Genomic DNA, 23745 nt, shown 5'->3' on the forward strand with positions numbered 1-23745 from the left:
TTCTAGAGCACAGAAGGGGCCAGGGGCCAGGCAATGCAAAGCAGGCAGTTTGGGGTAAGGGAGTCATATGCAAACAGAAGGGGGCTTTGTTGTTGTTTAACATTGATTGATTTCTCTCTCTCTCTCTCTCTCTCTCTCTCTCTCTCTCTCTCTCTCTCTCTCGTGTGTGTGTGTGTGTGTGTGTGTTCTCCACAGTGAGTGTGGAAGTCAAAGACTAACTTGTGGAAGTCAGGTCTCTCCACCATGTGGGACCCATAGATCAACCTCAGGCTTGGCAGCAAGTGCCTTCACCTGCTGACCCATCTCATTGGCCCCACATTTACTTTTTTAAAGATTTATTTCCTTTTTAAAAAAAAATTTACATGTATGAGTGTTATGCCTGCATGTGTGTAAGTGCACCTGTGTCATGCAGTGCCCTCAGAGGACAGAAGAGGGTGTTGTATTCCCGTTGAGCCATCCCTCCAGTCCTTAAAGATTTATTTTTATTCAATTTTAATTTTATTTTATTTATGGTCCTTTTGAGACAGGGTCTCCCTGTGGCCCCAGCTGTCCTGGAACTCACTATGTAGACCAGGCTGGCCTTGAACTCACAGAGATCTGCCTGCCTCTGCCTCCCAAGTGCTGGGATTAAAGGTGTGTGCCGCCACGCCCGGCCCTTAAAGATTTATTTTTATCTTATGTGTATGAGTGTTTTCTTCATGTATGTATGTGTACAACATATATGCAGTGCCCACGGAGGCCAGAAGAGGGCATTAGATACTCTGGAACTAGAGTTAACAAAAGGATTGTGAGCTGTCATGTATGTGGGTGCTGGGAACCAAACCTGGGTCCTCTGGAAGAGCAGCAGGTGCTCTTAACTGATAAGCCATTTCTCCTGCTTTGTTTTTTTGTTGTTTGGTTTTTAATTTTTTTTTTTTGTTTCTTTTGAGCCAGTTCTCAAGTAGCCTAGGCTGGCTTTGAATTTGCTGTGTAGCCAAGGCTAGTCTTGTTTTTGTTTTTTTGAGACAGGGTCTCATTATGTAGTTCAGAATGGCTTCTAATTTACAGCAATCCTTCTTCCCGCTTAGTGTTGGGATTTACAGGTTGTACCACTGTGCCTAATAGTTTTGCTTCTTGATTGGTTGGGTTGTAAAAAATGATGCCACCCTCATGGTCCAGCTTCTGGAGTGTGGAGTTAGGGTTTCAACATATGTTTAGGAATGGGAAGCAGATTTTGGTTGGTTTGGCCAGAAGCTGCAAGCTGATTCACTTCTATTATTTCCTCCCCCCCCCCATCATTTGTAAAGAAATTTAAGACGGCTCAGAATTTCTCTTTTTTCACCTACTAGGCAAACACCAGTAAGCCGATGCCCATGCAGACTGGCCTGGGGATAGGAGAGCACCATGCTGCTCTCTGGGCATGCATGCATGCATTCTAGCAGAGGAAAAGCTGTGCGACCTCAGACAAATCATGCCACATCTCTGAGCCTCACTTTCATGAGCATAAAGGCTACAATGTTAAGTGTAAAGTGAGATATTACACACACAGCTCTGCACAAGGTACCTGTCCCAAGGAGAAGAAACTCTTGCTGAGAGCACCTAAGGCTCACCTAGTATCAGGACTCCATGACCAAGCCATATCTGTGTTAAGTGTGAACAGTTCCCTCCCATTTGAATAAGAGAAACTGAGTCCCTAGAGGCTGTAATAGCTCCTGGACATCCATGCCCCACATTGTCCATACAGTGGGGATCCCCCTCCAAACTCAGGCCACATATGCAGCAAGGATATGGGGCTTCTGAGGTGGCTGCGCGTCACTGGGTGGTGACAGCAAAGGCTGCATGTGGACCTGGAGCTGGGGGAACCCATAGCATCTAGAAAGTTCCATGGGGGAATATGGGGACAGGTGTGGGGACCCTGTATAAGCTACTTCCCCTTCTAAATGGTAGAGATGTGGGTCTTCACAGGCTGCCTACTGTGACTGCAGTTGCAAAGGTGTTACAAAAGCTGCCACCCCTGTCCCCACAGAGTACTTCTGACCTCTTAGTATTCTCCCAGCCCAAGATGCTCTTGGAAACAATGGAGGTTGTTGGGAAGAAGGCAGGGTGTGTGTGGGGGGGTCTGATGTGAAGAATGTTTGAGGGTTTGGTGTGAGGTAGAGGCAGTGTGAGGCCAGACCATATGGTGGAACTGATGCCATTTGGGGCAGAAGTGATCTTGGGGACTGAAAGAGGAGGTACCCAGGTCCCACACCCCAGGAGACTCTGTGTGAGTGTGTGGGTCTCAGGAGTGTGTGGGTGTAACTGCCTGAGCCTGGATCCTGCATGCAGTCCCTCTGGAACCCCAGCACCTGGCTGCCTACTTCCCTGCTGGCGGCTACAGCACCTCTGTTCTGTCAGTGGTATGTATCCCTGGCTTCTCCTGAGCATCTTACTGGGTTGTCCTCACCCTGGATCCTCATTGCAAGGAAGGATAGGACAGGACATTGAGGGATTGTGCCCTGGGGCAAGGCACTCTTGGCTGGGGACAGGGCAGTTGCCTGGCTGGGTATAGCTCTGCTCCATCTAAGGACAGGCTGTGGCAGGGTGCCCCCATTCCCCCCTCCCCTGGTGGCTCCAGTACCAGGCTCAGCCCGCTCTACCCCTCTCTCCCCACCCTGCCCCTCCTCCCTTTCTGTCTCTCCTCCAGTGTGTCGCCCTGTCGATCCCGTCTTCTTCACCTGGCCCCTGTATCTGGATAGTGCGTAGTGCGATGCATTTTGCCCTTGACTCTTGGTCGGATCTGCCTGAAGATCTCCCGCTGTCCCTGGATTGCCTCTCAACGGAGCTGGCTGGTCCTGCCATTCGATCCCAATGCCTAGCAGCCCACATGTCCCGTGTCCTAGGCCTGGGATCAGGAGGGTTGGGGGAGGAGGCGGGGCCATCGGGGCTATATAAAGCAACATCACTGCAGCCCCGGCTATGCGGCTGCCTCCACAGCTCTCCCCTGCTCCTCACCTGCCTGCCCAGCTCCTCAAGCCTGCCCAGCTGCCCAGCTGGGTCCCGCTGCCGCCACCGCAGGTACCCCGGCTTCTGCCCCACCCTGGGGGGAGCCAGGAAGGGAGGCTGTTGGTCAGGGACCCTGAGCTCTCACTCCTCAGTGGGACTCCACAACATTAACCTTACACATCCAAGGGGACCCCGGGTGCTGCCCCCTCCCTGCTGGAGGGGGCTCAGCTAAATCCATCCCTCCCAGCAGTTGGGAAAACCAAAGGTTGGAGGGCTCAGAGATGCAGGGTTCGTGGGGTCCCTCTGGTAGAAACCCCTCCTTTTCCTTGGGTTGGGGGTAGGGCAGGGACAGGACAGAGGGTTTCTGGGCTCCTTGAAGTGTTAGGAGCTGGGAGGTCAGGTAGGGACCTGGCTGCCCTGATCCCTGTTTTGTCTTTGTCCCTCAGTCTCAAGCCTCTCCACCTACAAAATGGTGAGTCTCCTGTGGTCCCTTCCCACAAAGGCCCAAGTCCCTGGATAGAGGGAGGGCAAGGGATGGTACCCAGAGACCTAGCCCTGAGAACTGCCTGCTTCTGACAGCTCAAACCCATGATTAGCTTCCCTTCTTGACCCCACCCAGTGTCCAGTTCACCTTGGTCATCTCTGGAAGGTGGGTGCTGTCAGCCCAATGACAGTTCCTCATTCCAGCAGCATCTGTTGAGTACCATCTGTATACCCAGCACAGTTACGGGTTTGGGAACAGAGGAGTGAACACACAGTCCAAGCTTCCAAGGCCTTCCCTTCTAGGAAAGGATACAGAGGATCAAAGTTGGGCTCTGGGGTCCTGAGATCCAAGCATGACATACAGTCTCTCAGACACCAAGTGATCCCCCAGGCCAGCCATGCCTCTTTAGAGCCAGTGGGGTGGGACAAGGTGGGCACTAGGCAATCACTAGACCAGAGAGCTCTTAACGATCTACCCAAAGTGGCCCATCTTGTCTCCTGGAACACAGACTCACCTGTCAGACTTGTATAGGCCAAGGGACTATAATAATGTCTCCACCTCTGCATAGAGGCTCCCAGGAACCCCATGAGGGTATCATCCAGCCTTGGAGAGAGGTCAGGGTATCAGACTTTCTGCAGAAAAAACAGTGCCAGGACTCACACACACATGAAAAGAAGGTGAGCCAGGTGTGGTGACAAGTATTTATAGTGCCAGCAACTCAGGAGACCGAGACAAGAAGACTGCCAGTTCAAGGCCACCCTGGGCGACACATCAGGACCTAGTCTTTCAAAAACCAAAAGCAGGGCTGGGGACATAGCTTGCTTAGTAGAGAGCTTGCCTAGCATGTAATGGACTCTGGATTCAATCCCCAGCACCCAACCAAACCAGACTTAGTGGCCAGCACTCAGGTGGTAAAAGCTGGTGGATCAGAAGTTCAAGGTCATCCTCAGCTATGTAGCAACTTTGAGACCAGCCTGGGCTTCATGAGATCCTGTCTCAAAAAAAAAAAAAAAAAGTGTACATGTGCTAGCTCTCTGTGCTCCCAGCGCCTCACCAGGGGCCAAAATAGAGATGATCAGGAAACAGATTCACCTAATAGGTGGCAGCAAGTCCATGCAGGCAGATGAGTCCAAGAGAGGAAAGCTAGACAGTAGTTACAGGCTCGTTTACAGTAGAGATTTCAGTTAGCAAACATTTGTGGAGTAGTTACTGTCTGCTAGGCACTGTGTGGGGCTGGGACTGTGGTGATGAATGAACCGTGAACCCAGCTAGTGGGATGGGGGTCAGTAGTTCAATCAGGAGGACATCACTTCCTGTTCTCTGGCTGAGGATACCACATCTAACCAAATGTCCCACTTGACAAACCTTCCCCTCCACTCAACTCCTTCCTCTCCTGGTCCCTTGAACTTGACCCAAGTTGGGAGCATGGGAGAGGGGCTTGGACCACTGAGGGACCCCCTTGCCAGTCCTGCCCAAGACCTCCTATTTCTATTCTCTGCTCAGCTCTGTCTGGATCCACTGGGTTCTGAGTGGGACTGCCCCCTGGGTACCAAGGACCTGGATGGAAAGGAAGGACCATGGAAAGGGGGTGCTGGCCCACCACCCACAGACTGCTTCCCTGGCCCTTGGTGCCAAGACGTGGGCCTGGACTGTAAGGGCTCCCCAGAAGAGGCTGAGGCCCGGGCCTGGACTCTCCACTACTACAGCCTCCTTCAGAGCTGTCTACAGCAAGCTGGCCTTCCTGAGACCCAGGACCGCAGCCAGGCACCTCGCACAGGTGCCTGAGGGCTCATGGAATGGGGGATCCCCCCCTCAGGGACATGGAGGGACCCTCAGTCCAGTTGCTTCCCCTTCTCTGCCCAGGTTGGCCCCTTCCCCAGGTTCTATTTTCAGCTCAAGGCAAAACCAGGGGCCATAAGTAGGCAGGTGTTGTCTCCAAGGCAGTTTAGCACCAGTGAAGTCAGATCAGGGTTCTCTACCACACCCTATCCAACCCCATCTGGCTCCCTGGAAATTCAAGATATCATTTGCACCTTCTGTGGAGCTGAAACTTCTAGAGCAATGTCTTAGGAGATGCTATGGAGGCAGCCGAACAGTTGAAATCCCAGGATGCCCCCCTGTTTCATGGATCAGGTGGGTCATGAACAATTTTGTGTGGACCAAATGATCTGCAGCTAGAATGCATGAGAATCACAGACTTGGTCCCATGGTACAGACTGGAAAACTGAGGGTCAGAGAAACTGTGGCCCTTCAGAGGTCACAAAATCCAAACTCATAGACTAGACTCAGGTCTCAGTAACCCAACCTCTAGTGCCTTCTGGATCAGCTGCAGAGAAAAGTGACCAGTCTCCCAAGGCAGAATGGTGGGCACCTCCCCCTCCCATACTGTCCCCTCTTCTGCCTCCTGCTTTCTTCTCATTTGACCTCTGAGAAGTGTGTGTGTGGGTGGGCTAAAGGTGGGGAAAGGAGGCAGAAGAGCATCAAGAGGACCCCTGGTGAGTGTTTGGCAATATTCTCTTCTCCCAGGCTGCCCTGGGGCAGAGGTGACCTTGTGTATCCTGGGTCCCCCCAGCACTTTTCTGTCCCTGCTGCTGGAGGGTGGGGTCCAGAGCCCTGGTGAGTGTGTGCTCAAGTTCCCCACCCCCTTCTACAGAAAGGGCAGCCCCGCCCTGGCCCAGCCACATCCCAAAATACCCACCAACCTTGGCAATCGCCTGCATTCCACATGACCAGCTGCCATGCTCTGAGTAGGGGTGGGTTCTGGGAGCCACTGCCCCCCATGACAGGGGCACCCAGGCTGAAGGTGGAGGGTGTTGGGGCCATTAAACCTTCCCTGGCCAGTCTTCTTCTCCTTGCCTACAGGAAATATGCTCCTTTGCCTGTCCCCTGCTTGGCTGACGAAAGTGGCAGCCCCAGGCCAGGAAGGGGAGGCGACCCTGTTGGTCTCGAAGGCTGTGAGCTTCTATCCAGGGGGCCTAACATTCCTGGATGACTTTGTACCCCCTCGGCAGGCCACCTACTTCCTGGCAGGCCTGGGGCCGGAATCTGGCCGTGGCAGAGAGGCAGCTGAGCTGGCCCGGAACCTCACTTGCCCCACAGGAGCCTCCGCAGAGCTAGCACGTCTGCTGGAGGACCGGCTGCTGATGAGGCGCCTGCTGTCTCAGCAGAGTGGTGTGGCTGTGCCAGCTACCCTGGCTTTCACCTACAAGCCTCCAGGGCTGCTTCGGGGAGGGGATGTGAGCCCTGGACTACGGCTGGTGGAGCTGAGTGGGAAAGAGGGCCAGGAGACCCTGGTGAAAAAGGAAGTAGAGGCCTTTGTGCACTCTGAGGCCCTGGGTGATGCTTCACAGGTAACAACAGGCCCCTCTCCATCCTGAGGCTGATACAGGCACCCACAGGAGGGGACTCATGTGGTGGTTACCAAATCTTGCTGGGAAATGGTTCCAAACTCTTAGCCCTATCACTGTTTCATTTCTCATGCCTTCCTATCTCAGTTCACTCACTAGCACCTGTGACATGAGAATCCTACCTTTCAGGCACATGGGGTGGTAGTGAGGAGAGACCTCTCCTCTTTCTGCCGTAGGTAACTGTGAGACTCAGTGGCTGGCGCTGGCGGGGACAGCAGGCATTACGTCTGCACCTGAGGGTGGAGCCGTCCACGGTGGTGGACACGGTGCTGACATTGCTGGAGACACTGGAGGAGGAAGAGAGTGTCCTGGTGGAGGCCATGTGTCCACCTGTCCGACTGCCCTTACCAGGTTCTCACCTGTGCCAGCCAGGAGGTGGGAATAGAGTTTGGCCTCCCGGACCATCTATCTGTGCTGGGCTTAAACGTTCTCATGTTCCCCCAGGCAGTCCCTCTCCTGGCCCTGAGCTGGCTGTGCGGATCTGCGCAGTGGTGTGTCGGATTCAGGGTGATAGGCCCCTGCTAAGCAAGGTGAGAGGGGCTCACGTCCAAGACATGATCCTGTCCACCCCAGCCCTGCCCAAGTCCACTAATCTGAATGATCAGGGCAGAGAGGATATGATCTTTGAGGGGACAGTTTCCTTCCTCTTCACTCCCCTAACCAACCCTCCTATAGCAGGTACACTTGCCCTTGTGCTCAGCCCTATTTCTGTGGCCCAGGGGGCTAGTTCCTTTGCCCAGCAGAAGAAAGTGACCTAGTGACCTAGGGTCAGTACCATAGTAGGGACTGTAAGCTGAGGAACTCAAGAAGGCTTTGGGGACAGTGTGGGGGGAGGGGTGGGAACTCCTGGGTGTCCAGCTTTAAGCTGAGCTGAAAGGGAGACATCCACCCCAACTCAGGACTCCAGGGGAGATGAGGGGACCTGCCAGGAGACATGTTAAGGTTGGGTTAAACTACGGTGGCTGTAGTAAGTAGGCACGAGCATGCTTGGAGTCCTCCAGCTGGGCCTGGGAGCCTGCACAGCCCAGAGGGATCTGGGACCCAGATGGGTGGCTGAAAGCAGAGCGTGATTTATCGTTTAAGTCAGGGTGGAAGACAGGAGTAACTTGAAAGCATCAGGCCTGGATCTTGGCACAGGGAAGATGCGCACGAGGCGAGGGGGTACTTAGAAGGGTCAAGTCTTGGGTGGGAGGGCTTCTCCTGGACCAGCGCCCCTTCTCCTGAGCCTCACTGTGCGCAGGTGGTGTGCGCCGTGGGTCGTGGAGACCGGCCCGTGCGTCACCACAACACCCTAACGAGGACGCTGGCCGTGGCGCTGGCCCAGTGCGGCCTGGAGGACCAGGCACAGGTGGCGGCGCTGGCGCAGCGCGTCAAGGAAGCTGCCGAGGCCGCGCTGGCCGCCGTGCTGGCGCTGGAGGCCGGTCTGAGCGCCCAGCAGCGCGGCGGCCGCCGGGTGCACACCGACGTCCTGGGTGAGACAGGGCGGCGGGGCCGGGAGGGCGGAGGGGGTCTCGTGGGGGACCGCGCGTGCTGATCCGTGTCCCGCGCAGGCGTGGACTTCGTCCTCACCGTGGTCGGCCGCGCGCTGACGCCCGCCGCCCTGAAGCTCAGCAGCGGCCTCTGCCTGGAGGCGTGCGGCGCGCTCGAGGGACTGTGGGTGGCGCGGCGCCCCGGGCGAGCGGCGGAAGAACCAGCGGCCGCGCCGCTGGTGGAGACCATGCTCCGGCGCTCGGCACGGTGCCTCATGGAAGGAAAGCAGCTGCTGGTGATCGGCGCAGGCGGCGTCAGCAAGAAGTTCGTGTGGGAGGCAGCACGCGACTACGGGCTGCAGGTGGGCGGGGCCGGACCCGAGGCGCGGCCTGAGCGGAGGCGGGGATAGTGGGCGGGGCCCGGACCCGAGGCGCGGCCTGAGCAGAGGCGGGGATAGTGGGCGGGGCCCGGACCCGAGGCGCGGCCTGAGTGGAGGCGGGGATAGTGGGCGGGGCCTTGCGCGAAGGGGCGGAGCTATCATCTGGAGGCGGGGCCAGCCTTGTCGGCGGGCGGGGAGGTCGGGGTATTCTCCGGAGGACCCGACATCCTCTTGGGGCATTCTCGAGGGGGCCAGGTGGAACTCTCTATCCTGCCACTATACGGGTGCAAGGGCCAGGAGTGAGAGGCCCCTCAAAGAGGGCAAAGAGCCCTCCATAGAAAGTAGAGGAGGCGGCTGGGCGTGGTAGTGCACGCCTTTAATCTCAGCACTCTGAGGACGAGATCAAGGCCAGGCCGGTCTACATGGTGAGTTCCAGACCAGCTGGGGCTGCAGGGAGACCCTGTCTCAAAAAGACCAAAAAAAAAAAAAGAGTAGGCGGGAATAGGGAATAGATGAGCTGGTGATGGCCTGTGTTCTCAGAGCTCAGGGCTCAGGGCTGCACCAACCGCTTCCCCCAGCTTTTATTATTTTATTTTATTTTATTTTACCTTTATTTTTTTGAGACAGGGTCTCCCTGTAGCCCCAGCTGGCCTGAAAGTCGCTATGTAGACCAGGCTGGCCTCGAACTCACAGAGATCCCCGCCTTTAGTCACAGCACTGATCGAGTTTCAGGCCAGTCAAGGCTGCATAGTGAGACCCTGTCTCCAAATTAAAAAGAAGCTATTAATTTTAATAGCTCTTGACCACTGAGCCATCCCTCCAGCCAGATAGATAGATAGATAGATAGATAGATAGATGATAGATAGATAGATATTTGTTGTTGTTGAGATAGTATCTCACATAACTCACAATGACCTCAAATTCCTCATGTAGCTGAATCTGGTCTTGAACTGATCCTCCTGCCTCCCAGGTGCTGAGACTACAAGTGTGTTATTTTCTTAATTATTTTGGTTTATTTTGGTAGTTATTTATTTATTTATGAGGACAGGGTCTCATTCTGTAGCTCAGGCTGGCCTGAAACTTGATATGATCAGGCTGGCTTTGAACTTTCTAAGGTCCTCTGCCTATTTCTCCCAAGTGCTGGGATTACAGGCATGTGCCACTAAGCCTTGCAGAGTCTAGGTCTTGGACAACATGCTAAGGAGTCTGGCTCTGTCCTGGGGAAAGGGCTAGGCCTTTGAAGTTGAATTCCTGCATTGGCACCCAGGGTCCTAGGCAGGTTCACAGATCTCAAGTCAAGTTCACAGCCATGGGTTTACAGTGCAGAATCTGAAGATAAGAAGGCTGAGGTCTTTCCAGGTTGGCCTTAGTCCACCACAGTGGCCTCCTCTCCTGTCTCCCACAGTGCATGGCCCCTGAGGCACTCCCTTCCAGCAGCCCTCATCTCTCTGCTCCTGCCTAATGCCCTGTGTTCTCCAGCTGGAGTGCCACCTCAGTCCTGATGCCAAGTTACCATGTGAAGAGCCATCTCCCTTCCCTCATCAGTGGCTGCCTCAGTCTTGAGCATCAGTTGCTTTGTGTCTGCATTCCCCCAGCAAGCCATAAGCTTTGAGGACACACAGCCCCACAGGATCAGTCCATGTCACATTTCAGTGGAACATGTAGAATGAATAACAACCCAGCCACCTGTCTGCAGTCCCAACCCTGGTGGTGGCTGGCCTCTGAGCCCTGCAGGGAGGCTGCCTGTGGGGATATGCCAGTGAGCCCTCTGATGGCCTGCCCCCTGCACCCCACCCCTCCCACTTAGCCTGCTCTTTCCTCCTGCAGTCTTTTCTTCTGACTTCCCTTCCCTCCGGGCTAAGTGTCTCACCTCTCCACTTTCCATTTATTCAATAAGTCATCAACAAACATATATTGAGTGCCTGATGTTTATGAACCAGTCTCCCTCCTGGCACCTGCTGACCCGAATGTCCTGTCTTATGTTTCTGCAGCTGCACCTGGTGGAGTCGGATCCCAACCACTTTGCATCTGAGCTGGTACAGACCTTCATCCACTTTGATGTGACTGAGCACCGTAGGGATGAGGAGAATGCACGACTGTTGGCTGAGCTGGTACGGATGCGCAACCTGAAGCTAGATGGTTGCTTCTCCTTCTGGGATGACTGCCTGGTGCTTACAGCTCTGCTCTGCCAGGAGCTGGGTCTGCCTTGCAGCTCCCCAGCTGCCATGTGCCTGGCCAAGCAAAAGAGCCGTACCCAGCTGCACCTGTTACGCCACCAGGGCCCACCCTGGCCTGCACCCTCTCTCCACGCTGTGGCCTGCTGTCCATTGGAGAGTGAGGCTGATGTGGAGAGAGCTATCTATCAGGTACCCCTGCCAGGTGTGATGAAGCTGGAGTTCGGGTCCGGTGCAGTAGGTGTGCAGCTAGTGAAAGACGGGCCACAGTGCCATGAGCACTTTTCCCGGATCCTCCATGACCTGCAGGGTGAGGCTGACCACCCAGGCATAGGGCTGGGCTGGGGCAATGCCATGCTCCTGATGGAATTTGTCGAGGGCACCGAACACGATGTGGACCTGGTGGTGTTTGGCGGACGACTGCTGGCTGCCTTTGTCTCTGACAATGGTCCCACAAGGCTGCCTGGCTTCACAGAGACTGCGGCCTGCATGCCCACTGGACTGGCACCAGAACAGGAGGCCCAGATAGTACAGGCAGCTTTTCGCTGCTGCCTGGGCTGTGGGCTGCTGGATGGAGTTTTCAACGTGGAGCTCAAGATGACTGGAGCTGGACCGAGGCTCATTGAGATCAACCCTCGAATGGGAGGGTTCTACCTGCGAGACTGGATCCTAGAACTCTATGGTGTGGATCTACTACTGGCTTCTACCATGGTGGCCTGTGGGCTGCAGCCTGCCCTCCCTGCTTACCCACGTGCCCGTGGCTACCTGGTGGGCATTATGTGCCTGGTATCCCAGCACCTGGATCTGCTGAGTTCTCCTGGCAGTCGAGAGACCCTACAGGCCCTCCATGACCAGGGTCTATTGCGGCTCAACCTGCTGGAGGAGGCCCTGATACCTGGCCAGTATGAGGAACCCTACTGCAACGTGGCCTGTGCTGGGCCTAACCCTGCTGAGGCCCGTCTCCGCCTGCTGGGCCTCTGTCAGGGCCTGGGCATTGACAAACCCGACTACCCAGTTGCCCACTTCTTATCTCATTTCAGATAGCACTGAGGTCAGGAGGCAGAAGGGATGAAGTGCTGGGGGAAGGAGCTGTGGTTCTCTGTTTCCTGCCTCTCGGCCTATCACCCTGCCCAAATCCTGGCTTAGCCCACTCCCATGTCTCAGGTCTATTCCAGAACAGTAGGGTCATGTTGACACCTGGGCTCAAGGACCATAAAACAAGTATCTGGGAGTTGCTGGGTCTTCTTGCCCTCTTGAAAGCCTCCATCTAGCCCCCAGGTGGCCCCAGGACTCTAGCCCCAAAGAACTAACAGCAGCAGAGTAATAGTTGTAGAGCCCGCTGGAAACTTCTGGCAGTGCCTCACCTGTGTCAGTTGGCCTGAGCCATAGAAATAGATGGTCCATGATGTGGGGTAATCGCCTCTTTTCTCACCTCTAGGCAAACACTACCGCCCTCATGCTGCACATAAGGAAGATGGTTCAGAGAGGAAAGATGACTGCCCCCAAGAGTGGATATGGATAGGAAGCAAGGGCCAGCTTTCTTCTGTTTACTAAGTCTTACATGCCCACTCATCTTCTAGGTGCCTTCCCCTCTCTGCCCTGATTCATAAGTCCAGGACTCCCGAATGTCCCCCTCTTATGGAACCACACATCTTCTCTACCAGCTTTGGTGCTTTGGCCTCTAGCATACTTAATGAGGCCTGGGACATTGGTTTATATCCCTTCTTTGTTCAAGGAAGCTGCACTAAGAATTCCTGCTTCTGCCCAGCACAGGAACTGTGGACAGCTCCCCAACCACGCCTGCCCAAATAAAGGATTGTGGACTAGTAAAGTATCTGTAGGTTTGCTATGGACAGTGCCTCCAGGTTCTGGAGGAGGAATGGGAAGTGGGAGTTCTCAGGAGAAGTGGGAAAATCACCCCATTGATCTTTGGCAGGAGCCTGCTTTATACCCACATTGGGGCCTAAACCTGAAGATCTGTTTTTAGAGGGATTTCAGCTGAAGGACATATCCAAGCAGGAAACCTTTTGATGACCTGGAGATCCCTAAGCTCTGTCCATCTGGATTTGCATGGTGTCCCAATGGGGAGACAGACCCCAATCAAAACCCACACAAGGCTTGGTCTGGCCCAAATTCACCGCAGAATCTCATCGAACATAAACCTATATCTAATGTAAAGTCATGTGAAGATTTAGTGTATAAAATATTTTATTACTTTTAAAGATTTTCAAATTATTTTTAATTATGTGAAATGTGAGTGCAGGTGCCCATCAGATGCCCCTGGAACTGGAGTTAGAGGCCTTGTGAGCCGCCTAATGTGGATGCTGGGAATTGAACTCAGGTCCTTTGGATGAGTAATCTGTACTCTTAACCACTGAACCATCTCTCCAACCCCCAAAGTATTTTTTATTTTTATTTTTGGTCTTTTTTGTTTTTTGAGACAGGGTCTTCCTGTAGTCACAGCTGGCCTGAATTTGATATGGAGACCAGGCTGACCTCACAGAGCTCTGCCTGCCTCTGCCTCCGGAGTGCTGGGATTAAAGGCCACGCCTGGCTCTCAAAGTAGTTTTTAAATATTTTATTTATTATTTTTATTTTATGTGTAAGAGTGTATTGCTTGCACATAAGTAGGTGCACCCATGTCTTGCAATGCCAGTGGAGGTCAGAAGAGGGTGTCAGATCCCCTGGAACTGGAGTTAAGGACAGTTGTTACCTACCATGTGGGTGCTAGGACTCAAACCCAGGTCCTCTGCAAGAGCAGCCAATGCTCTTAACCACTGAGCCATCTCTGCAGCCCACCCCTCAAAATATTTTATCACTATTGTGTATGTGTGAGGACCCGAGTGTGTGTGTGGGGGGTGGTGGTCAGAGGACAACTTTCTGGAATTAGTTCTCCCTTTCCACTGTGGGTTGGAGGATCAAACTCAGGTAGTTAGACTTGCATGGCAAGTGGGTTTTGTTTTTGTTTTTGTTTTTGTCTTTTTGAAGCAGGGTATCTCTGTAGCCCCAGCTGTCCTAGAACTCACTATGTAGACCAGGCTGGCCTTGAACTCACAGAGATCCACCTGCCTGTGCCTCCCGAGTGCTGGGATTAAAGGCGTGTGCTACCACGCCCGGCCCATGGCAAGTGTTTTTACCCACAGAGCCCCCTCGTTCATTCTTGACCATACTCTATTAAAGTGGCTATTCAGAGCCAGGCAGTGGGATTACTCAAGGTGCTTAAATTAATAAAAATCCATATTTAGATGGGTGTTCTGAGCCCTTTTGGAAAGCAGCCTGATAACAGAGCCCAGGCAGTGAGCTGGTCACCCAGAAAAAGTCTGACCTGTAGGAGCTTTGAGAAGTAGGGAGATTGAGGGCTCTAATACAGATATCTGCCTTTATGGCGGGAACAGACACAACATGCCTTAGAAGAGACAGGACGTTCCTTTCTCAACCCAGCCAGGCAGCTCACGGCTCCAGAAGGGCTGAGGACTGCTATTTAAACCCATACCCGCGGAGCTGGAGAGATGCCTCAGTGGTTAAGAGCACTGATTCCTCTTGCAGAGGACCGGGGTTCGATTCCTAGCACCCGTGGCGGCTAACAACTGTCCTTAACTCCAGTTCCAGGGGAATCTGACGCCCTCTTCTGATCTCGGCGTGCATTTGCAGGACATGGGTTCACTTACATGCATGCAGGCAATACACTCATACTTCATACGAATGATAAAATATTTAACAATAGATTAATATCTGCCCATTCAAATTTAACCTTTCCCAGAGTTCAAATAGACACCTTTGTGCTCCTGTCCGGTTCGGACCCAAGGGGACCAGACTCAGAAGAGAAGGTCAGTTAAAGCTCGTTCAGAAGGCGGAGGGATGGGCGGCCCAAATCCCTGGAACTACAACTCCCGACAAGCCTTGCGACAGGAGTCTTTTTTTTTTTTTTTTTTTTTCCTCCTCCCTGCCAGACTTAGTTAAAGCGCCGAGCCGGAGAGAGGGCGAAGTTACTTTACGTCATTGGCGCTCGCTCGGGACTGGAGTCGCGGAGTGATCACGTAAGGTCCAAAACTTGGGACTGTCAGTCAGAGCTCCGCCAGGTCCCCGGCGAGGGGCCCGCGGGGGCCGGCTGGGCTATGGCGGCCGTGTTTGATCTAGACCTGGAGACCGAGGAAGGCAGCGAGGCGGAGGGCGAGCCAGAGTTCAGCCCTGCGGTGAGTGCTTTTGGGCGGGACTGGACCGGGGACCCCAGCCTGCCAGCCGGCCCAGTCCAACGCCACCCCCCTCCACCCATGGTGGGTCCGACCCCTGTGAGTCCGAGCCCAGCCCGGGTCCTGATCCCTCCTCTCCTGCCCCCGGCCTCTCCGCCACAGCCCTTGCCCATCTCCTGCTACCTCCTATCCTTGGTTCTCCCCTCCCCTGGTCCAAGCTGTCAGCTTAGGATCGGGGCAGATATCCCTGCACCTTCTTTGGTTCTTACCCCTCAGTTTCTCACAGGACGTGTGTCCCCTCGCCGAGTTGAGGACTGCTGGTTTGGAGTGAGTGAGGGTCTTGCTGAGGGTTGGGGGATGGAGTGGGGAATGGGACTTGGGGCCCACTGCAGCCTTGCCCTCAACTTTAGGCCTATGGGACACTATGAGGAGGTGGAGCTGACAGAGAGCAGCGTGAACCTGGGTCCTGAGCGCATTGGGCCCCACTGCTTTGAACTCCTGAGTGTGCTTGGCAAGGGGGGCTATGGCAAGGTACCGGTCCCCCCACTACCCCGTGCCCCCACCCCCCAGCTCCAGCCTTGAGGCAGCTTATATCTTCCACACCCAATAGACTTGTAAATGGGTAGAGCCTCTGATGGGATTCAGAGCTGGAGACCTGAGGCAGGGAGGGGCAGCTCCTTGCACATTCCGATGGAGATCTTTACTACTCCACCCTTGAACTGAGCCTAGGCCTTTGGGTCCCAATGCTAGAGCTTCAGGGTGGGGCTCCTTGAAAATAGGTTGGGGAGAGGGAAGTTGATCCAGTTTCCCCTGCCCTACAGGTGTTCCAGGTGCGAAAGGTGCAAGGCACCAACTTGGGCAGAATATATGCCATGAAAGTTCTGAGGAAGGTGAGTCATTTGCTCAGCCAGCAAATACTGATAGTGGCGCCCATCACAGCCTCCTGTATTTTATTTATCTTATGTGTATGAGTATTTTGCCTGCATACATGTAAGTGTACCCATGTTGTAAAATGTCGGAGGAAGCCAAACAAGCATTGGATCCCTGGAACTGGAACAGAGAATTGTTGTGAGCCACCGTGTGGCTGGGACTCCAACTCGGGTCCTTTGGAAGAGCAGTCTGTGCTCATAATCACTGAGCCATTTCTCCAGCCCCTGCAGTAATTCCTAAATGGTAGCAACTTGCCTTTTAGGAACAATATTATTATTATTATTATTTGTCTTTTTGAGACAAGGTCTCCCTGTAGCCCCAGCTGTCCTGGAACTCACTATGTAGATCAGGCTGGTTTTGAACGCAAAGCAATCTGCCTGCCTCTGCCTCCCGAGTGCTGGGATTAAAGGCACATTTGACTTTAAAGTTTTGTTTGAGCTGGGCGTGGTGGTACATGCCTTTAATCCCAGCACTCTGGAGGCAAAAGCAGGTAGATCACTGTGAGTTCAAGACCAGCCTGTGGTCTATATAGTGAGTTCCAGGCCAGCTAGGGGTATAGAGAGACCCTGTCTCAAAAAGAACAACGAAAAAAGTTTTATTTATTTAAACTTTTTTAATTCTATTTTATGTGAATGAGTGTTTTGCATGCATGTATGTAACTACATCTGTGTTGTGCAATGCCTATGGAGGCCAGAAGAGGGAATCAGATACCCTGGAACTAGAGTTAACAGATGTTAGCTGCTATGTGGGTGCTGGGAATGGAACCCAAGTCCTCTGCAAGTGCAAAAAAGTGCTCTTGAGTGCTGAGCTATCTCTCCACCCCCACATTTGACAAGCTTTTAATTGTCACGGCTAGTGAGGGGAACACTGTTGCAGCTAAACTCTTTCCTCAACAAAGAATCATTTGGCCCAACTTGTCAGTAGTGTCAAGTTTAGCCCAGCTTGGTGGTAAACACCTGTAATCTCAGAACTTAAGAGGATGAAGCAGAAGGATTGTGAGTTGTTCAAGGCCAGCCTAGGCTATATAATGTTACCTTGTCTCTAAAAAGTTTTTTTAAAAAGCCAAGGTTGAGAGGTTGAGAAGCTTTGTGGTAGAGGATAAACCAGTCCTTGAAAAGGTTGACTGCTCACGGCAGCAAAATTACAGAGAAATTCAACAGAGTGACTGAAGAGCAAATAGGGTTATGCCTGAGAACCAAAAGAATGACATAGAATGCTTAACTACATGACCATTGGTCTTATCATTTTAATTTAATCTCTGGCAGGTGTGTAGCCTGTGTGTATGTGTGTTGTGTGTGGGTATATTCACATGTGCGGAGGACAGAGGAGGACATGGGGTATCCTGTACTATCACTTTGTCTTATTCCCATGAGACAGGGTCTCTCACTGAACCTGGAGCTAGGCTGGTGGCCAGCAAGCCCCATACACAGTGCTGGGGTTATAAGCACCCACAGCCATGCCTGGCTTTTCATGTGAGGCTGGGGACTTGAACTCATGTCCTCATGCTTGCATAGCAAGCACTTTTACTGTCTGAACCGTGTCCTCAGCTCTCCAGTCATCTTTATCCTGGCCAGATCTTGTCTAGAGTGGACTGTGGAAGGCTCTAGAAAAAGGGCTCATTGTGATTGTGTTCTACCATTGGCACCCTGATTCCATGTGTTGGTTACTGACAGGGTGATCATGATGTCACTGTAGGTCCATGGGCTACACAGACCTAGAGTCTAGACACTTATATGACCAAGTTATGTCTCATATTTATTTGAGACTAGAGTCATGGCTCCCTGCTTCTGGAGCACGAGCCCTTTCACACTTTTGAATATTTGGGTTGTGCATTCAGTTACAAAACAGGAGCTCTAGGTACCTCATCTTCTAACCCATTCCTGCATCTCTAGGCCAAGATTGTGCGCAATGCCAAGGACACAGCACACACCCGGGCTGAGCGGAACATTCTAGAATCTGTGAAGCATCCCTTCATTGTAGAACTGGCCTATGCTTTCCAGACAGGTGGCAAACTCTACCTCATCCTGGAGTGCCTCAGTGGTAGGTGTGCTGGCCAGGCTGGGCTGTGGGTGGCAGAAGGCCAGCACAGGAAGCACTGGGGTTGGGGATCCTGAGAGGTGTGGTTGTGGAGGGTAGCTAGGAGGCCCTCATATATACACACACCCATCCATGTGTCCATCTGTCTCTCCCATCATTTGTTCATTCAGCAAACGTCTGTCCAGTGCCTAGCATTTGAGGGTAGATGGGGATGGTGGGAGCTTATAAAGATGACTCCCAAAGGGTGGTTTCACCCATTCCTGTTGCCTTTTCTGCCTATCCTTCCCCTGTGTGCCAGGCATCCAGTCAGGGTCCCATCCTGATCATCCTGTGCAGTGTCTCCTACCTCTGTTCTCTTGGAGGTCAAGTAGGAGGTCACTGTTTCTAAACTGGCCTCAAGGGCCCAGCTAACCTGGCTTCTGGTACCTCCCCCCACCAACTGCCAAGGTCATCGTCCTAGAGCATCTACCCAGATGAAGCCTTGGGCTCTTTAGGTGGTCACCACTGCTCTCTGAGTGTGATCCTGGCCATCCTTTGTACCTGCATCATGGACCAGCTGAGCCCTACAACTCTCCCGCATGCTCGTGCTGTACATGCCCCCGACCTTCCACCCTTTCCCGTCTTTCATGTTGAGATGACTTTCCTCTGCACTTCTGCACTGTGAGGTTCCTTGATGAAACTCTCAAGAACTGTTACCTGGGCCTGGCATCCTAGAGCGGTGTGCGCATGTCTGTCTCCCCATTAGACTTGAGCATCCTGAGGGCAATGGCTGGGTCTCCTCATCTCTGCCCCAGCTTCACCCAGCACAGGGCCAGACACCAAGTAGTCGTCCGTAGATGTTTGCTGAATTGAATTGAGTCCCCACGGCAGCTCTGGGAGGCAGGTAGGGCAGGATCTCTAAGCCCCATTTTTCCCAAGGAGAAACCGGCAGTCAGAGAGCGATGGTCTCCGTCTCAGCATACAACTGCTAATGTGTTTGTGTCACAGGTGGCGAACTCTTCACGCATCTGGAGCGAGAAGGCATCTTCCTGGAAGACACAGCCTGGTGGGTCTCTGGGGGTGCAAAGCCTTGCCCTCATTCCACTTTTGCCCAGTTCTCACCCTGTCCTGTCTCTGTAGCTTCTACCTGGGCGAGATCACACTGGCCCTGGGCCATCTCCATTCCCAAGGCATCATCTACAGGGACCTCAAGCCAGAGAACATCATGCTCAACAGCCAGGGTGAGCATGTTGCTTGCATGCACACATGCGTAGACACAAAACTGCCTAGCCAGGGTCAGCAGGGAGGGGCCTGGGCCTTGTATCATCCCTTCCAATCTTCTTCCTCAGGCCATATCAAACTGACAGACTTTGGACTCTGCAAAGAGTCCATCCATGAAGGCGCTGTCACTCACACCTTCTGTGGCACTATTGAGTACATGTAAGTGTTACCTGGTTTGCCCAGTGGGTGGGAGGATAGCCAGAGAGGGCCTGGCCTGACTGACAATCCCACCTGGCTTCTAGGGCCCCTGAGATTCTGGTGCACAGTGGCCACAACCGGGCAGTGGACTGGTGGAGCCTGGGGGCCCTGATGTACGACATGCTCACTGGATCGGCAAGTCCAGCTTCCTTGGGAGGAGGGTGGGTATTGGAGAGACCCCTCTTCCCAGGCCAGGGCAGGACCGGGTGGGAGGCCCACAGGCCGCCCTCACCTTCTGCCTCCTCCAGCCGCCCTTCACCGCAGAGAATCGGAAGAAAACCATGGATAAGATCATCAAAGGAAAGCTGGTGCTGCCCCCCTACCTCACCCCAGATGCCCGGGACCTTGCCAAAAAGGTGGGGCTGCCTCCTGTCCAGGGTTAGGGCCCCATCTCTTCTCCCAGGCCCTATCAGTCACTCTACACATTCTCATAACTCCCTAGGCCCTGGAGAAGGCCAGGCCTAGGTTCTAACAGTCCATCTGCTGCCCTTGAACATCCCTGGGCCTGAGCCTTCTCCAGCAGGGCGTGGTGATGGCGCTTTTCCATCAGAAAGGCCAGCGCCAGCCTGTGAAGGGGAGGGGCAGGCCCACAAGAACTTGGTATGAATCCTTCCTAAGCCATCTGAGATGGCTGTGAGTGGGAGTTTGTGAAGGCTTTCTGAAGAAGGCACTGCTGGACCAAAGTATTATGGGGTTCAGTAGACAGAGGCCAGACTCCAGAGCCTGCCCCGTTTCTGCTTGCCTTCCCTTCACCCTGGGGTCTGGGCACACACCACAGTAGCTCCCTCACCTTCACCCCTGCCCTGGTTCTGCAGTTTCTGAAGCGGAATCCCATCCAGCGGATTGGGGGTGGTCCAGGAGATGCTGCTGAGGTACAGGTGAGTCTAGGACCACCATGATGGGGTGCGGCCAAAGGACAGAGTGGGCTACAGCAGGGAGCCAGAGGTGAATCACTGACATGTTCCGGGGCAACCTCTACCCTCAGAAGCACCCCTTTTTCCGGCACATCAACTGGGATGACCTCCTGGCCCGCCGCGTGGACCCTCCCTTCAGGCCAAGCCTGGTGAGTACCTTCAGGTCCTGTTGGCCCTGAGGCAGGTAGAGGCTCCCCACACCTTGGATTCCCCTGAATCCCCCATGTGGATGTGCCCATAGCAGTCAGAAGAGGACGTGAGCCAGTTTGACGCCCGCTTCACACGGCAGACTCCAGTGGACAGTCCAGATGACACAGCCCTCAGTGAGAGTGCCAACCAAGCCTTCCTGGTGAGAGCCTGGGCGTTAGGGGGACCAGAGCAGGGGTTGTAGCTAAGGGGGTGGGAATGCCGAGCATCACTGGGCCTGGCCTCTCTACCCAGGGCTTCACATATGTGGCACCCTCTGTCCTGGACAGCATCAAGGAGGGTTTCTCCTTCCAGCCTAAGCTGCGCTCACCCAGGCGTCTCAACAGCAGTCCCCGCACCCCTATCAGGTACCTAGGGGCAGGGCAAGGATGTGGCTGGGGCAGGGCTCTCTAGCACACACTGACCAGTAGCTTTGGGCTGCCCTGGCTGAACTCTTCTCTGGGGCTAGCGTGAGGCTCGGCCCACTGTAGGACCGACCCCAGTCCTTACACACCTGTACCAGGGGCTGCTGAAATGGTAGTTTTGGGGCTTATGGCCTGTGCATCCAAGTGGATAAAGATCTTTCCCTTCCTGACTCATGCCACATCCCTGGCCAGGCTCAGGAGGCTCTGACTTTGTTTCTCCTGCAGCCCCCTCAAGTTCTCTCCCTTTGAGGGGTTCCGGCCCAGCCCTGGCCCACCAGAGCCCATGGAGCCACCTCTACCTCCACTTCTGCCGCCACCATCACCACCACCACCCACAAGCACTGCCCCCCTTCCCATCCGTCCCCCCTCAGGGATCAAGAAATCCAAGAAGAGCCGAGGACGCCCAGGCCGCTAGGAGGATGTGGGGAGGAGGGCAGCACCCAGGACCCTCTCCCTATAGGCTGTGAGAACCCCCTCTGCGGGGGTGGGTGGGTGGCTGAGTCCCAGAATCATGGAGGATTGCAGGCTGCAAGTATGGCAGGCATTCCCAATGCCCACCCCATCAGGAGAGGCTCAGCCTTCAGCTTGTACCCCTGCAGAATTAAAGAACTGAGTCTCGACACCGAGTGGCTCTTGCTGAACTCCAGGACATAGGAGCAGCCCGTTTAGGGAGAGGAGGGGCCGTACCACAGACCTGAGGGGTTTTATTTCCAATGGCTGCCCAGTACCTGTGGGATGGGTGGCCCTCAGGAGGGGGTGGGGATACACGCACTGGGAGCTGATAGAGGGGACAGTCATGGCGGGGGTGGAATGACCACAAGTCCAGGGCATGCTGTGTTCCACCATGGCTGCACGGGCATTGTTAGAGGCTGGGGCAGGGATAGGACACCAAGCTGGCTCCTACAGTGCGGTGACATGGAGGCCCTGGGCCCCTGCTCCCCCACTACTGTCATCCCAGGCCGCACTGCCTGAAAAAGCATGTAGGTCACTCAGAAGGGCCTCGGCACTACTGCCTGAGCCCACTGGCCCCTGGGAGCCAAGGTCCAGGCCGCCTTCGCTGTCCGTATCCTGTGCTTCTGGGGCTCGCGCTGCTTGGGTGCCTGCTTCACACTGCTGCTCCTCTTCCCGGGGTTTAGTCCCCGCTGGGCCACCATCCATCATGAAATCATCTTCTGCGTCCTGCTCATCCTCCTGCAGCTCTGGGTCCTCTGGGGATCCCTGGTCAGTGCGGGCCCGAAGCCAGCGGCCTGCGGGGCTAGCCCAGAGCAGGCGGCGGGTATGGCCCCACAAGGCAGCACCCAGGCGTGCCGGGTGGTAGTAGCCTCCGGAGTCACGGTTGAGGCGGTGCCAGGCCAAGGCCAGGCCAGTGACAAGCAGCAGCAAGAGCAGAAGGAGTAGTACAATGGTCACAGAGCTGGAGCCCTCACCGTCCTCGGTGCCATCCCCGGAGCCCAGGGCCCCCGGCAGGGCCAGCAGTGCCCCAAGGCCAAGGGCACCGGGCAGAGCCTGTGAGAGACAGTGGGGAGGGGGAGTTGTCACCTGAGGAGACTTCCTCACAGGGTCCTCAGCTGCCTCTCAGGCAAAGTAGGGAGAATCAAATAGAAAAGCTCCAGTCCTTATTTGGTCAAGATCAGCTTTAAACCCAGCCCTCTCACTCTCCTGAGTCTGCAGCTGCCTGAGGCCTGTGCACTGCCTGTCCCCTGCCTAGATGCTGCACCCCAGAGCCTCATGGCTGCCTGCTTGCCTTGGCGTAGCCCTCGCTGGTGAGGCCCCACCAGACCTTGACAGCTAACTTGCTTCTGACCAGCCCACCCCCTTGGCACCCCCAGGTCCACTGACCACTCTGTCTTTCCCACCACACCCCACACAGGAGAGAAATCTGTTATTTGTTGCCTTAACTGTCCAACAGAATAAACTACAAGATGATGGGATTTGGGGGGCAAACATCTAAAACCATATGTGGCATGTAGATAGATGTTCAATAAACATTAGCTGGACATGTTTTAGCTGCCTGTCTGGACAGTGGGGGATATTTAAGGGAGGGAAGGAGCCTTGAGGATGGAGGAAGCTGCACCAACCCCTAGGTGCCCATCCTTTGCTGGGTCCCGCGACAGGGATCCCTGAGACTCCCCACCTCTCAGCAGTGGGGCTGCCCCAACTGCATGGTTTCCGTTCAGCTCCCCATCTGTCCTGCCCCAGAGGGCCTCAAGTGTGCAGGGCCAGGGCGGGGGTGCAGCTGTCAGAGGAAGCCTGCGGTTGGAACAAGTCAGGTGTGTGTGAGGGGTGGTAGCAGGGGGAGGGCGGCTGGGTATAGCTTTCTCCTAGCCCATCAGGCTCCAAGGGTGGAAGTCCTACCCAAGCTCAGCTCCTGAGGGGACCAGATGAGGGGCTATCCCAAGCATCTGGAAGTGGAGCTGAGCCTAGAGTAAAGCAGTAGAGGCATCCCAGAGCCAGGCTCTGAGGGGAGGCCTAGCTTCTACCCCACATTAGTCCTGGGTCCTGCTTCTGTCCAGGTCCCTGTGAGGGATAGTCCAGCCCCAGCCCACTGTCCCCCAACTTCCCAGAACGCTCTTGCTCACCATTGATCTGCTGGCCTCTGAGAGGGCACCCACCTCTGGCTCTGGCTGTGTTGAACACGAAGTGAGCTCAGAACTCTTGCCTTCAGCTGCTGGTGGGAGTTACTGATGCTTCCGTTTCCTGCCCACAATACCCCACCCACTCTAGTTT

The 23745-nt window shown here is 54.5% G+C and overlaps 3 protein-coding genes across 4 annotated transcripts; 2 read left to right on the top strand and 1 right to left on the bottom strand.

Moving 5' to 3' along the window:
- The first annotated feature begins 2338 nt into the window (after positions 1-2338).
- On the top strand, positions 2339-14900 carry Carns1 (carnosine synthase 1). Its single transcript, XM_008822893.2, has 13 exons — positions 2339-2378; positions 2666-3036; positions 3411-3436; positions 4952-5225; positions 5975-6064; positions 6311-6798; positions 7032-7206; positions 7300-7385; positions 8096-8327; positions 8406-8686; positions 10696-13051; positions 14639-14705; positions 14829-14900. Exons 3-11 carry the CDS (start codon positions 3434-3436, stop codon positions 11920-11922), a joined length of 2856 nt encoding a protein of 951 aa, XP_008821115.1. The 5' UTR covers positions 2339-2378; positions 2666-3036; positions 3411-3433; the 3' UTR covers positions 11923-13051; positions 14639-14705; positions 14829-14900.
- Positions 14856-21638, top strand: Rps6kb2 (ribosomal protein S6 kinase B2). Of its 2 annotated transcripts, none has more exons than XM_008822890.3 (15): positions 14856-15071; positions 15355-15395; positions 15479-15599; positions 15890-15958; positions 17891-18038; positions 19023-19080; positions 19155-19255; positions 19364-19454; positions 19538-19628; positions 19742-19849; positions 20309-20371; positions 20479-20556; positions 20649-20756; positions 20849-20961; positions 21244-21638. In XM_008822890.3, exons 1-15 carry the CDS (start codon positions 14994-14996, stop codon positions 21431-21433), a joined length of 1458 nt encoding a protein of 485 aa, XP_008821112.1. In that variant the 5' UTR covers positions 14856-14993; the 3' UTR covers positions 21434-21638. The 2 variants fall into 2 exon arrangements, with proteins under 2 accessions (XP_008821112.1, XP_008821113.1); XM_008822891.3 differs by having other exon boundaries at positions 14944-15071; positions 15345-15395.
- An 11-nt stretch (positions 21639-21649) lies between these two features.
- Positions 21650-23641, bottom strand: Ptprcap (protein tyrosine phosphatase receptor type C associated protein). Its single transcript, XM_008822889.2, has 2 exons — positions 23598-23641; positions 21650-22524 (listed from the first exon to the last, which is right to left on the bottom strand). The coding sequence occupies exons 1-2, from the start codon at positions 23598-23600 to the stop codon at positions 21919-21921; spliced, it is 609 nt and encodes a 202-aa protein (XP_008821111.2). The 5' UTR covers positions 23601-23641; the 3' UTR covers positions 21650-21918.
- Between the last annotated feature and the right edge of the window lie 104 nt (positions 23642-23745).

Source organism: Nannospalax galili, unplaced genomic scaffold, assembly GCF_000622305.1.
Source record: "Nannospalax galili isolate Female #2095 unplaced genomic scaffold, S.galili_v1.0 scaffold89, whole genome shotgun sequence".
In the NCBI taxonomy this organism is placed as follows: domain Eukaryota; kingdom Metazoa; phylum Chordata; class Mammalia; order Rodentia; family Spalacidae; genus Nannospalax; species Nannospalax galili.